The sequence below is a fragment of the Symphalangus syndactylus genome, chromosome 18 (assembly GCF_028878055.3).
Source record: "Symphalangus syndactylus isolate Jambi chromosome 18, NHGRI_mSymSyn1-v2.1_pri, whole genome shotgun sequence".
In the NCBI taxonomy this organism is placed as follows: domain Eukaryota; kingdom Metazoa; phylum Chordata; class Mammalia; order Primates; family Hylobatidae; genus Symphalangus; species Symphalangus syndactylus.
Window position 1 is genome coordinate 26240279 of NC_072440.2, and position 13342 is coordinate 26253620.

The 13342-nt window shown below is 35.9% G+C and overlaps 1 protein-coding gene across 11 annotated transcripts in view; it reads left to right on the forward strand.

Annotated features, from left to right (window-relative positions):
• The window catches only part of ANKRD31 (ankyrin repeat domain 31), a 259562-nt gene that overhangs the window by 114835 nt on the left and 131385 nt on the right, over nucleotides 1–13342 (forward strand). For 10 of the 11 annotated variants that reach the window (XM_063623128.1, XM_063623127.1, XM_063623130.1 and 7 more), the window contains 4 exons: nucleotides 3946–3989; nucleotides 7407–7976; nucleotides 10015–10295; nucleotides 10830–10939. In XM_063623128.1, coding sequence (XP_063479198.1) covers nucleotides 3946–3989; nucleotides 7407–7976; nucleotides 10015–10295; nucleotides 10830–10939 — 1005 coding nt within the window. The remainder of the gene's footprint in view (nucleotides 1–3945; nucleotides 3990–7406; nucleotides 7977–10014; nucleotides 10296–10829; nucleotides 10940–13342) is intronic. The other variant, XM_063623132.1, reaches the window with a different exon arrangement.

A 13342-nucleotide genomic window follows, 5' to 3' on the forward strand; every position in this document is an offset into this window, starting at 1 on the left:
CATGTGATACACCCACCTGGGTCTCCCAAAATGCTGGGATTACAGGTGTAAGCCACTGTGCCCAGCCTCTCCTTTGGGTTTTGACTATAACAGGTGTCATCAATATTTACACAAAAATTTATTTTTATTTTTCTCATACCCAATTCTAGTATTTATTTTAAAACAGGGTTCCACTATGTCCTATATTCCCATAACTCCAACCTCCTGCCCATTTGGCCTCCTGAGTGCCAGCCATTAATGCCTTGTGATGCCATTGGCATCTGTGCACTGTTGTCACCACTCTCCTCGAACTTCTGAGTCACAAGTCTCTTAGGCTGTTCTTTTAAAAGTGCCACATGGCCAGGTGACGTAGTGCATGCCTATAGTCCCAGCTACTAGGGAGGCTGAGTCGGGAGGATCCCTTGGGCCCAGGAATTTGAAGTGGCAATGGGCTATGATTGTGCCACTGCATTACAGCCTGAGTGACAAAGCAAGACCCCCATCTCTAAAAAATAAAAAATAGTGCCACATGCACCAGGATTATTGCTTTGTGTGTTTCTTGCTGCCCTAAAGCTGCTGTGACTAGAGATCCTTAGAATTGGTAGTTCTCTTCTATTCTGGCACTTCATTGCAGCTCTCTCTTGCCTTACTCCTTTCAGAGTATTCAGAACAAGAAGCTCGTTTTATTATAATTTCAGACTATAGGTTAAATCACGTACAAGTAAATTATTAAATTGTTAGCTTTTATAGTTGACTGTGTTCTAATACAGACCTCTGTCCCAATTCAAAGGGTAAATTCTAATCAAATCCTAGAAAGATAAAGATAAGCAAACTATCCTAAGCAAATGTAATAGCTTTGGCCTTAAAACACCTGTGTATAAGTTAAATTTTGTATATAAGTTAAACCAGGCTTCTCTGGCCATTTTCTTTGAATTTGATGCTTTAGAATTATTTCTCATGTATACCATTACATTTTGCCTCTCTAAAGTGAAAGTAGAAAATTTGAAAATTCTTTTAATGATTTATTAAAGGATAGACAAAAATTCAAGAGTTCTTTATGTATTTGTAAAACTTTAAAGTAAAATTTGTAGTTAGAAAAGATAATTCCTTCTAAATGTGTTTGTTTTTAATATGGTAATCAAATTACTGTAAAATATTTTATTAAGTTTTTAAAATAGTAACTGTTGGCATAAAAGAATGATCATTTTGTCAACGAAAAGAGTCAAACTCTGTAAAACATTTGAAGAGATTTATTCTGAGCCAAATATGAGTGACCATGGCCTGTGACACAGCCGTCAGGAGACTCTGAGAACATGCGCCCAAGGTGGTCAGGGCACAGCCTAGTTTTATACATTTTAGGGAGACGTGAGACATCAATCAATATGTGTAAGATTAAGTACATTGATTTGGTCTGGAAAGGTGGGACAAACCAGAAGCAAGGTGGGGGCGGGGGGCTTCCAGTTTATAGGTGGATTCAAAGATTTTCTGATTGGCAATTGGTTGAAAGAGTTATTATCTAAAGACCTGGAATCAATAGAAAGGAATCTCTGGGTTATGATAAGGGGTTGTAGAGACCAAAGTTTTATCATGCAGATGAAGCTTGCAGGTAGCAGGGTTCAGACAGAGCAGATTATAAAAGGTTTTTTTTAACAGACTTAAGGTCTGTATTGATGTTAACGCTGGATGGCTTTTCCTCAGTTCCAAAAGGGGGAGGGTGTAATGAGGCATGTGTGACCCTTTCTTCCCTTCAAGGCCTGAACCAACTTTGGAATGCCCATGGCCAAGAGGGGTCCATTCAGATGATTGGGAGCCTTAGAATTTTATTTTTTTTTGCTTTATAGTTTTGAAGATGAAGTTGTTAAAGACAACATGGGAGAAAATGTCTATGAGAGTTGTTTCTTTATGATTCAGAGAAGGAAGAAAAGTGAAATCTCTTTTTCTGTTTTTGAATTCTAATCCCCCAAATATCTGAAATTTTGTTTAGAAAAACCTCTTCTTGCAAAGATAGTTGAAGATGTATCTATTATTTTAAAATGTTTCTTTCATTGGTATTAAAATTTTAAGCAAGTAGAGATACAAAATGTTAAGTAAGATACACACAATGAAATATGTTGTCACTTGTTGACAGGAATAATTCTAAACCAAGGATAAGAAATTATTTATTCTTATGACTTTTTGCTTATCATGCTGTGAGCAAGTAATATGCCATGATTTTAGCTCTCCTAACTGATTTTCATAGCGTTTTATCATTAAATTGCAAAGGTGACATGAGGGAAAAAAACAGGTTTATTATTATCTTTTAGGATGTGAAGCTCAGCAAGAATACTTATGCTTCTTTTTCCCCCTGAAAAACCTGTCTTGCTTATGAGAATGCATTTTGAGGTTCAGTAGATAATTACTTCCTTTTACTTTAGCTATGTAGACATTACCTAATCAAAAGAAACCAAAAGAATGACTCAGATATATGCTTGAAATTCCAGTGAGTTCTGAATTCCTACTCAAGTGTGTCAGAATATTTGGGTCTTTTTTTCTTTTCTTTTTTTTTTTTTGAGGCAAAGTCTTGCTCTATTGCCCAGGCGAGAGTGCAGTGGTGCAATCTCGGCTCACTGCAACTTCTGCCTCCCAGGTTCAAGCAATTCTCGTGCCTCAGCCTCCCGAGTAGCTGGATTACAGGTGTGTGCCACCATGCTGGCTAATTTTTGTATTTTTAGTAGAGATGGGATTTCACCTTGTTGGCCAGGCTGGTCTCAAACTCCTGACCTCAAGTGATCTGCCCACCTTGGCTTCCCAAAGTGCTGGGATTACAGGCGTGAGCCACCGTGCCTGGCCAGAATACTTGGGTCTTGATGATGAAAGTAAATGGGCTGGGAGTGGTGCCTCACACCTGTAATCCCAGCACTTCGGGACGCCAAGGCAAGTGGATCACTTGAGGTCAGGGGTTTGAGACCAGCCTGGCCAACATGGTGAAACCCTGCCTCTACTAAAAATACAAAAATTAGCTGGGCATGGTGGTGCATGCCTGTAATCCCAGCTACTCAAAAGGCTGAGGCAGGAGAATCACTTGAACTCAGAGGCGGAGGTTGCAGTGAGCCAAGATTGTGCCACTGCACTCCAGCTTGGGCTGCAGAGCGAGACTCCATCTCAAAAGAAAAAAGAAAGAAAGAAAGAAAGAAAGAAAGAAAGAAAGAAAGAAAGAAAGAAAGAAAGAAAGAAAGAAAGAAAGAAAGGAGGGAGGGAGGGAGGGAGGGAGGGAGGGAGGAAGGAAGGAAAAGAAAGAAAGAAAAAGAAAGAAAGAAAGAAAGAAAGAAAGAAAGAAAGAAAGAAAGAAAGAAAGAAAGAAAGAAAGAAAGAAAAAGGAACAACGGAGGAGAACTATCTTTTTTCCAGATCCTCCTTTAACCTAACTTGGATGTGAATTGCTGTTTGCCAGCTTGGCTGAGAGGGGGCAGGGTGAGAGTAGATAGTGAATTTGCAGTCACAGAGGCAATGCAGCAATCCTCCATACTGTCTAGGATGACCCTCTGTCCTTTTGGCCCCTATAAGGGGCATTTCTTTTCATGCCTAACTCCAGACAGCATGAGTTCATTTAAGCTCTAAGTACCTGTAGTGGAAGAGATAATGACACTGAGAAAGTAGATAGTCTTTTTCTTATGTAGTTATAAATGCTGTACTTAGTATAATTCAGCCAAAATAGAGTTCTTGGTTTTTAGCTGAAATAATTCCAAATAGTTACAATTTTTTTGGAGCTATATAAAATATTTTTTAAGAAATGCAAGAATTTTATAATTTCATTTCCAAAATAATATTTTTATACTAATAAATTTATGTAATATTAATATTCATAAAATATATGATGTGTCACTTGACTGAGGGAGTTTCAGTTATATGATTATGAAATGTCAACTGAGAAGGTATGTTTTTAGTGCTTCCATAAAACTGGAATGAAAACGCATTGTTCTTTTCTAGGGCCTGAGGCTGAAAGTCCTGAAGTTTTGCCACACATAGAAAAGGTTGGTCTGTATAACAGAAATTAACTATGTAGATTGTGAGTTTAGATTTTTTAAAAAATTATGTCGATTAAAGTATCAAGCTCATTTAGACCCTCACCCTCATCTACTAAACCATTTTGGTAGATAGAAATCTATTGTTGTCTAATCACCTCTTTCATATTTATTCTTCCTTATTGCTAATGAAAGTGTTTTCTTGATCTGTGTCTCTTATCCAGTACTGTAAGTCTCTTACTTTTTATCTAGAGTAGAAATACATAACTTGTTATCAAACTAGTTTCTGAGATAATGTAGCAAAGTTCCTTCCTGCTTTGGATTTGCTTTGTGCTTGGTGCTATGGAGAATCAGAGGACTATAAGACTGGCTCTGCTTACAATGAACTCAACGCTTTCCTCAGGGATACTAGGCAATCAAAGACCTCCCCAGTGAGATAAAGTCTCACTTTGTTGCCCAGGCTGGAGTACAGTTGTGAGATCATAACTCACTGCCACCTTGAATTCCTGGGCTCAAGAGATCCTCTCACCTCAGCTTCCCCAGTAGCTGGGACTACAGGCCCATACTGCCACAACCAGCTAATTTTTTTCTTTTAATTTTTTTGTAGACCCTGGGTCTTGGCATCTCTCCCAGGTTGTCCCTGTAGCTTACTTTATCTCAGCCACACCTTACACTTCCCTGCCTTCATGCTTTTGCTCAAATCAGGAGCCAGAAGATGGGAAATAACATAAAATTTGGAAACCAGATAGGTCTAGGTTCCAAGGATAACTGTTTATATCTGTAAGATAGAGACAGCGATAGCTGTTTTACAGGTATTGTGAGGACTGAGCAATGATGGTTCCTGGTGTCTGGCACCTAGTTGGTGCCTAGTAAGTGTGTGTTCCTCCATTCTTTCACTCCTTCACAAATCTTTAATTTCTGGCTCAAGTACCTGTTCTTCTGTGGATCTATTTCAGATAATTCTGGCGATCTTGACCAAAGTAATTATTCCCTCTCTAGCATTCATTATTTACTGACTATATCATTTTTCTAAATCACTTGTACTCTATAATATTAATAGATCTTCTGAGGAGAAGGATTTTTTTGAACAAAAATATTTGGAGAACACTGTGTCCTAAAGTTCCCCAGTGCACATGATTTGGAAAGTCCTGTCGCAAAGTAACTTGTTTAACTTTGCTCCACCAAGTATTTTTCAAAGAATCATGAAAGCCCTCCACTGCCTCCACTTTTTTCTTCCCCAGAAAACTCATTTTTGCAAGACACTAGGCTTTTTATGTTATCAAACAAATGGATCTGCTGCCTGATGTGCATAGAAGCCAGTGCTGTGGCACTTGGCTTTTGAGGGGAAAAAAGGCTTTATTGTGAGACAGGCCAGCAAGGAGACAGGAGAGGCAGCTCAAATTTGTGTCCTCTATTTGGGGTCTGGAACAGGTTTAACGGGGCAGAAGGTAAGGGAAAGGACTTAGGAATGTTGGCTTGGCAGAGTCTGATTAGAAGGCTTCGAATTTGACCATTTACAGTAAGGTATATTTAGGCAGATTTTAATACCAAATCTTTCTGGCCAGCAGACCTGTTGCTTCAGAAAGAGTACCAGTGGTCAGGTTCCAGTCATTTCTCAGTCTTTTTGGTTCAGGAGGAGGGGGAGTCATTTTTCAGTCTTCTTGGTTCAAGGTTCTGGCTGCGTTACATGACTTGCAGTTTTGGCTCTGTTATACCTGCAAGATGACTTGACATTCTGTTACCAACAAAGTACGGCCAGTTTGGGCTGGTTCTGTGGTTATAAATGGAACTGCTTGATATACACTAGTTTATGCCATTCATTTGATTTCATAAGTGTTCTATGACATTATTTGTATTCTATTTAATGTCCTAGATATTTATGTCTTGAATCTTAAGTTAGAAATAAATTGCTTTAAGACAGAGCCCAATGTATATACTTTATTATACCTGGTGCGGGGACTTCAAATAGTGGAGAGGCATGGAACTGAGACTTAGAAAGTGAGTAGGATCTGGTTCTTGAGTTTCTTGCATATTCCTTTTATCTTTCTGAGAAAATTATAGTTAGCATTACTAATAAATAAATATGTTTTCTTAAGTGCTATGCGCTATTAATATATACAAAGTACAGTGGCAGGTAGAAAAGGACAGGAGGAAGAATAAAGTGGTTTTGCTTCTCTCACTCATACCAGATTAGAATATTAGAAGGCTTACAAATTACAGCACATCCTGTCAAAGGTATGGTGGATTTGATTTTTGGAAAAAACCAGTCATTGAAACCCATTCTGTTATTTAAGGCCGATAAAAAGTATTTAGTGTTCGAAAATTTTTCAGTGCCTTTAAAGCACATTATTTTCTTGAATGGCTTATAAACTCATTCTGAAAGCAATTTCAAAAGAGGGATTCTAACAATATTTTGAGTATTAGAAACATTGTGAGGCCTGGCACAGTGGCTCATGCCTGTAATCCCTGTACTTTGGGAGGTCGAAGCGGGCAGATCGCCTGAGGTCAGGAGATTGAGACCAGCTGGACCAACACGGTGAAACCCTGTCTCTCCTAAAAGTACAAAAAATTAGCAGGGCATAGTGGCAGGCTCCTGTAATCCCAGCTACTCAAGAGGCTGAGGCAGGAGAATCACTTGAACCCTGGAGGCGGAGGTTGCAGTGAGCTCAGGTGGCGCCACTGCACTCCAGCCTGGGTGACAGAGTGAGACCTCATCTCAAAAAAAAAAAAAAAAGAAAAGAAAAGAAGAAACATTGTGAGAGCAGGTATAACCTATTAAGGTGATGTCTTAGAGAAATAATAGTCATTTAGAAATGTTAAGTTTTGTGGGTTTTTTTGCTTAAAATAACCACAACTCAGAGCTATTCATTTACAGCTAGGACTTGTAATATTTATACATAACTGTACCCTCATTTCTCCACCTTTTCCCTCTGACCTCTTGTCCTTTGGCCTCTTTACTCCACATTTACTTATTCCTACAAAGGTGGGGGAATAAAAAGAAGGTGAAATTTTATTCCTAGTTAATAATTTTTATAAATCAAATAGGACATTTTGGCAAGAAAGAATTTTAAAACCATTAATGGCTATGAAGCTTTGAGATCATCTGTTAATTTAACTATCCATGCCATCTCTGCTTCTTCTGTTAGCACAGATAATTTAAACTTAGATGAATAATTTGCCATCCGTAATTATGGTCCAGCCAATTATGCTCTTGGTCTATTATTAAATGTTTAACCATGTTTTCAGTAATTAGTGATTTGGTATAGGAAAGCAATAAAGAGTATTCCCTTTATTTATGGAAGGGAAGGAAAGTTGATGATAAATTTTGAGGGCAGCTTACAGACAAGATAAACTATAAAACTATAAAGTTTTCGTTTTAAATATTATATATGCTGTAATGATGTAATTTCTATTTGTAATACACAGGAACTAAGTGAAGGCAGAGATTCTCCTGAAGTTAGCCTTCTCTCAGGCACTGCTATTACAGTATCTGATACAGTTGCTGTAAAGGAGACATCATTAATAGAGCCAGAGAAGATCTTAGCAGCACCAAATACATTTTTTGAGCCTAGAAAGGAAGTCACATTGACCATGAATTCTGAAGAAACTAAGGATGAAGAAAGCTCTCTTGAAACCTTTGTGTCTGCCTTAGAAAGGTTACTTACATCACCAGAAAGCACCCAGGAGGAAAAATTGTTTGAATTAGCAAGTGATTTTGATCGTAAAGAATTGATGAACCCATTGAGTGACTCTCTTAGTTGCATATCAATACCTTTGAATGCCTGGTCAGCATGTCATAGAGATTTACTAGAAAATGCAAAGGATGATGCATTGCCAGCTGAGTTATTGGAAGCCCTGAACACATTGTCGGAAGCCAAGGTGGAAACTATCTGTCACAGAAAAGAGGGAGGTAGCAGTCTCATTGCTAGAAATGAATGTTTAGAAGCAGAGTTCAATACGTCTCAGACCAATGAAGATTGTACACAAATAGCAGAGGTGAATTTTGAATTTCTTTGTTCTACTCCACCATTTGAACATGGTTCCAAGTTAGCTGAGCTATAGGACAAGCATCTTTCAGTGGAGCAAGTAGCTGAAAATATGAGTCTATGATTTTGCCTTTTAAACTTCAACAAGTTTTCATTGTGTTAAAATCAAATCTACCCAAATATCAACACCCAGAAGATACTTTGTGACTTGGAAGCATAGAGTGATCTTTTTAGAAGTTTCTAGGATAGAGTTTTCGAGGTGTTAGGAAGTTGAAATAGAAAGATTTCTTCCCAACAGGCCTGAGAAGACATATCATTAGATTGCTTATATGTAGGAAGGAAAGAATTCTTTACTAAAATTTTCTCTGTTAGCTTAGAAAATCACTATATTTACCTGGGTGCAGAGTACTGATGGAATACCCCACATTAATTTACATTTTGACATAGAATATATGCAGTTGGGATGCCAGGGGAGGGAAAAAATATGCCTAGCTTAAGCAGAATTTTGCCTTCTATGAGAATACTGTCAGGTGGCATAGCTCTTCGGGTTTAGAATTCTTGTAGTATTATGCCTGGAGGCCCTGTAGTGGCCTATCACTCACAAAGTCCCTTTGTCATATTGACAGTTTCTTTGTTTTTAAAAATAATCTTTATTGTTTTTCCCTGATTATAATAATAATGCATTCTCATTCTAAAACAAATTTTAAACCTTACAGAATTATATAATAATATAGTAACAAATATCCTCCACAGTTTCACTCTTTAGAGATAATCACTGTTAACAGTTTGGTGTATCTCTCTCCAATTATTTCCATCATATTCTATATTAGTTCATTTTATACTAATGGGATTATATTATATATAATGCCTTCTAACTTATTTTTTAAATGTAATAATATATTTTGTTTATCTTTCAATGTCAGCAAATGTAGCACTACTTCAATCTTTTAATTTGCTGAATAGTATTCCACTGTGTGAATATACTGTAATTTATTTAATCAATTCACTAGTGATGGTCATTTGGATTGTTTTCTTTCTTTTCTTTTTATCTTCCGATTACCAAAATGTTTCTGTGAACATCCTTGTGAAGATTTATGTAACAAAATGCTGAGCTCGTGCTGCAGCATACGTACCTGGAATAATACTACATGAAGTTCTGCTTAACAAATCTCAAAACTGACATAGGATTTTTTAAAAACCAGAAAAAGAGAAACTAATTATGGAGATAGCGCATGAAGATTAAACATTGCAATGTTCTAATATGAAAAGAGGGAATATGAATAAAGTGTAGGAAATTATGATTGGTATTAATACAGTGAATATGAATTTAGCAAGTCTTCAAAAGGAAAGAAAAAATAAACCCTCTTAAGTAGAAAGGAGACTTACTTAGAACAGATCAAATAATATACTCATTTACTCAGCTGTAATAAAAATATGGAGCTTGTTACCTTGAGAAGCTTTGCAAGACCGACGTGTAAGTAAGCTGAAGAAAGGTTTAGATGATACATATAAAGAATATATATGTTCATGGAAGTTAAATCTATAATGAATTATTAAGGGAAAGAACAATTCCTGATACACTGTTAACCTTTTAAAGTCAACGTAATGGAGGTTATGTACTATCTTGTTCCACAAAATATCACTTACTGCTGCTGTCAGATAATAAAACCGTAGGCTGAATAGTCCATTGATCTAGCTTAGTGTGACATTTCTAATGTTTTTGTAGATCTCTCATCATTCTACATTCCCAATATCTTGCAAAATTAAAACTCCTAGAGTGACCGTAGATTTGCCCTTGAATTTTCAAGATAAATATTGATCAAAATCATTTTTACTTAAGCTCTTAAGCTTTTAAGTCTGCATTGTCCTTTATTACATTAATTATTATAAAATCTTTCATTATGTCCACATATGTCTATGAATTCTTGTACTTGGATCCTATAATAGGCATTTTAATTTAATCAAAGGTCAAGACAAAATTTAACTTCTTATAGTTTTAATTTTTTTGCAGTGTTGTAATTTTTGTGGATGTATTTACATATTTGCAGACTCCGCAAGACCCAAATCCATCTGGATTGCAAACTTTGGCTCATCAAAATATCACTTCTTGTGAACCACTAAGTAATAAGAGAAATTCAAATTCAGTGACAAATAGCTCTGATCAGGAAACTGCCTGTGTGTTGAGGAGATCATCCAGACTAGAAAAACTGAAAGTAAGCAGAGATGCAAAGTACTCAGATCACATGTATAAGATGCCAGAAAAGATTTTACCAAAAATCCTTGGCTGTGAGGACCTAACAAATAATAACTCTTCAGCTCAGAATTTCAGGTATGCAATGAAATTATGTCTTTTTCTCCAGGTGTGCTATACACTTATAGATAATTATATGCTTGGGGACATCAGGGTCAGTATACAGTTAACACAGGGGAAAAAGCTTCATTTTTTATATTACTGCTTTTTTTATTTTGCAGTTTTCTATCAGTGCCATACCACAGAGCAAGGCTTTTTCCTTGCAAAGAGCCTGCATCTTTTTCTCTAGAGGATGAATAGAGTGGATAGTGGCATGCCAACTTGGGGAGTGAAGAGCAAGAGATTCAGAATACTCACACTTGTAGATGACTAATCCTAAGGAAGAGAAACCCACAGGTAGCGCAAAGAGAGGGCTAGAAGCTGTGATGACTGGCATGCCTGCTGCAGAATTATCTGTAGGAACCATCTACATATTTAAAACTGCCACGCCACTTGAGAACAGCTCAGTAAAATACCCTGGAGTTTTAATATTGTATTCAAAAATTGGTATAATTCTCTGTGAATGTTTGTAAAAACCATTATAGCCATTTAAAAAATACGTTGTTTTTCAAGAATGCAGGATCCGGCTTTAATGATTGATGGTAAAGAGAAGAATATGCATTCAGCCAGGTTCAAGAATGGAAAACAGATCAGGAAAAATGAACAATTTTCAGGAAAAAAAGGTGATGCATATTTTGAGTATTTTTCTATTTCTTTTACAGAAACAGAATTGGTAGAAAGGATTCAGAAATTATCTTTCTCAACTTTCTAATTTTACTGATGAGGAAACTGAATTTCAGATAGGGTAAGGCCTTTGCCAGAATCATACAGCTCATTAGTAGCATAATTGAGAATTGATCCTGAACTTCTGACTCATAGGTTAGTACTTTTTTCTATAGTTCTGCTTTGGAAAGAGTAGTTACAGACCTCTTTTTAAATTTACATGTGTGACTAACCTAGCATATGGCTATGAAAAAGCATATCGGGAGGAATAAAGGAAAGGTCAAGGCACAACTGTTATTATTCTTAGATCTTATTTCTGTGTTCCTATAACATCCAAAAGATTGAACGAAAAAACTCTCAGAAGCAATAAGAGAATCTAGAAACATTGTTTAAAAAATAATAGATAGTAGAACAATTGGCAAAACTGAAATATGGGTTGTAGATGAAAAAATAATATTGTATCAGAGGTAAGTTTTCTGAATCTGATAATAATACTGCAGCGATATAAGCATACATCTTTGTCCTTAGAAATATACATTAAAGTATTAGTGAGTAAAAGGGCATGTTGTATAAAAGTTACTTTTTATGTATACATGTGTCTGGATGCATACGTATCTGGAAGAAAGAATGGTTTAAAGTCAATGGCAAATTGTTAACAAGGGGTGAGTCTTTTGCTCTATTTTTACAACTTTTCTGTAAGTCTGAAATTATTTCAAAAGAAAAAGGTTTTAAAATGCGATAAGCTAGAGTCAACAATTAATGCCTTTCACATATATGTATGTATAACTTGTTAGAAAGTGTAAAAGATTATCTCATTTATAATTGTTACAAAAAGAATATACTTTTATAACTAATAAGAAATGTATCATAAGAAGAGAGTTTAAAAATTCTACTGAGGGATGTAAAAAATACTTAAATAAATGGAAAGAAGAACCTTGTTCTTGACTAGAAAGATTCAGCATTGTAAGAACGTTTTCCCTAAATTATTCTAGAAATGCATGAGACCTCATCAAAAACAGATTTTTATTTATTTGCTAATTTTTTTGTTTTATTTTGTATTGCTTTTACAGGGATAGAGAGTAGCTGTGAGAAAATTTCAAAGTAATACTAAATATCACCTAGAAAAGTAAATATGAAAGACTAGCCAAGAAAATTCTGAAAAATAAAAGCAAAAAGTTAGAGTGGCAGGACCTTTTCTCCATAATATGAGAGCATATTAGAAAGCTACAGAAATTAAAGTCATTTGACACTAGAGCAGGAATAGACAGATAAATCAGTGAAACAGAACAGAGAGTTTAGATGTAGAAGCCAGCTACAGTGAGATATGGGACAGATATGTAATATAGATGGCATCTCAAATTGTGGTGAAAAGAAAGACTAAGCAATAAGCAGTGGAAAACACAAACAAAACTGGATTTCCATAACATTCCTTACACTAACTTTGATTTCAGATTGATCAAAGATTTAAATGAAAAATAAAAGTTGTTGAAGAAAACGTAGGTGAATCTTGCTGTAACCTTGGTGTAGAAAAAGTCTTTTTAAATCCTTTTGGTTTCTGAGTTTAAAATCATAAAATTAACTACATACCTTTAAAAGAATGATAAAATTAACTACATACATGTAAAAAAATGGTATAGAAATATACCTTAAAGAAGAATCAAATATCAAATAGCTAAGAAATATTAGCATCATATATGTCATGGCCTTAATGGTGGTGATGGTTTCATGGGTATATACTTGTCCCCAAGTATACTGAATTGTATACATTAAATAAGTATCCCTTTTTACATGTCAGATAATAATAATAACAATAATTAATTAAAAATTTTTAAACTGGGGGAAAAAAGTAAAAAGAGCATGAATAGATAAGGAACATGAACAAGCAGTTCACAGAAAAAAAAGTACGCACACACACACACACATATAAGCACCTCAATCCAGTCCTATTGGTCTAGGACTTCAAGTTTGAGTTTTGGGAGGACACCATTCAGTCTGTAACACCTTCGGAGGTGAATTCTACAAAATATATAAGGGGGAAATAATACCAGTTCACCACACAATTTTTCCAAAAAATTAAAGATGAGGAAACACTTCTCAACTCATTTTAATAAGGTCATCATTAAACTGATACCAAAATCAAAGACATTATAAGAACAGAAAATTAGACTAAGTATCCTTCATGAATATAGATGCAAAAATTCTAAACAGGCCACGTGCAGTGGCTCATGCCTAGAGTCGCAGTACTTTGGGAGGCTGAAGTGAGTGGATCGCTTGAGCCCAGAAGCTTGAGATCAGCTTAAGCAACATGGCGAAACCCTGTCTCTACGAAAAACGCAAAAAATTAGCTGGGCATGGTGGTGTGC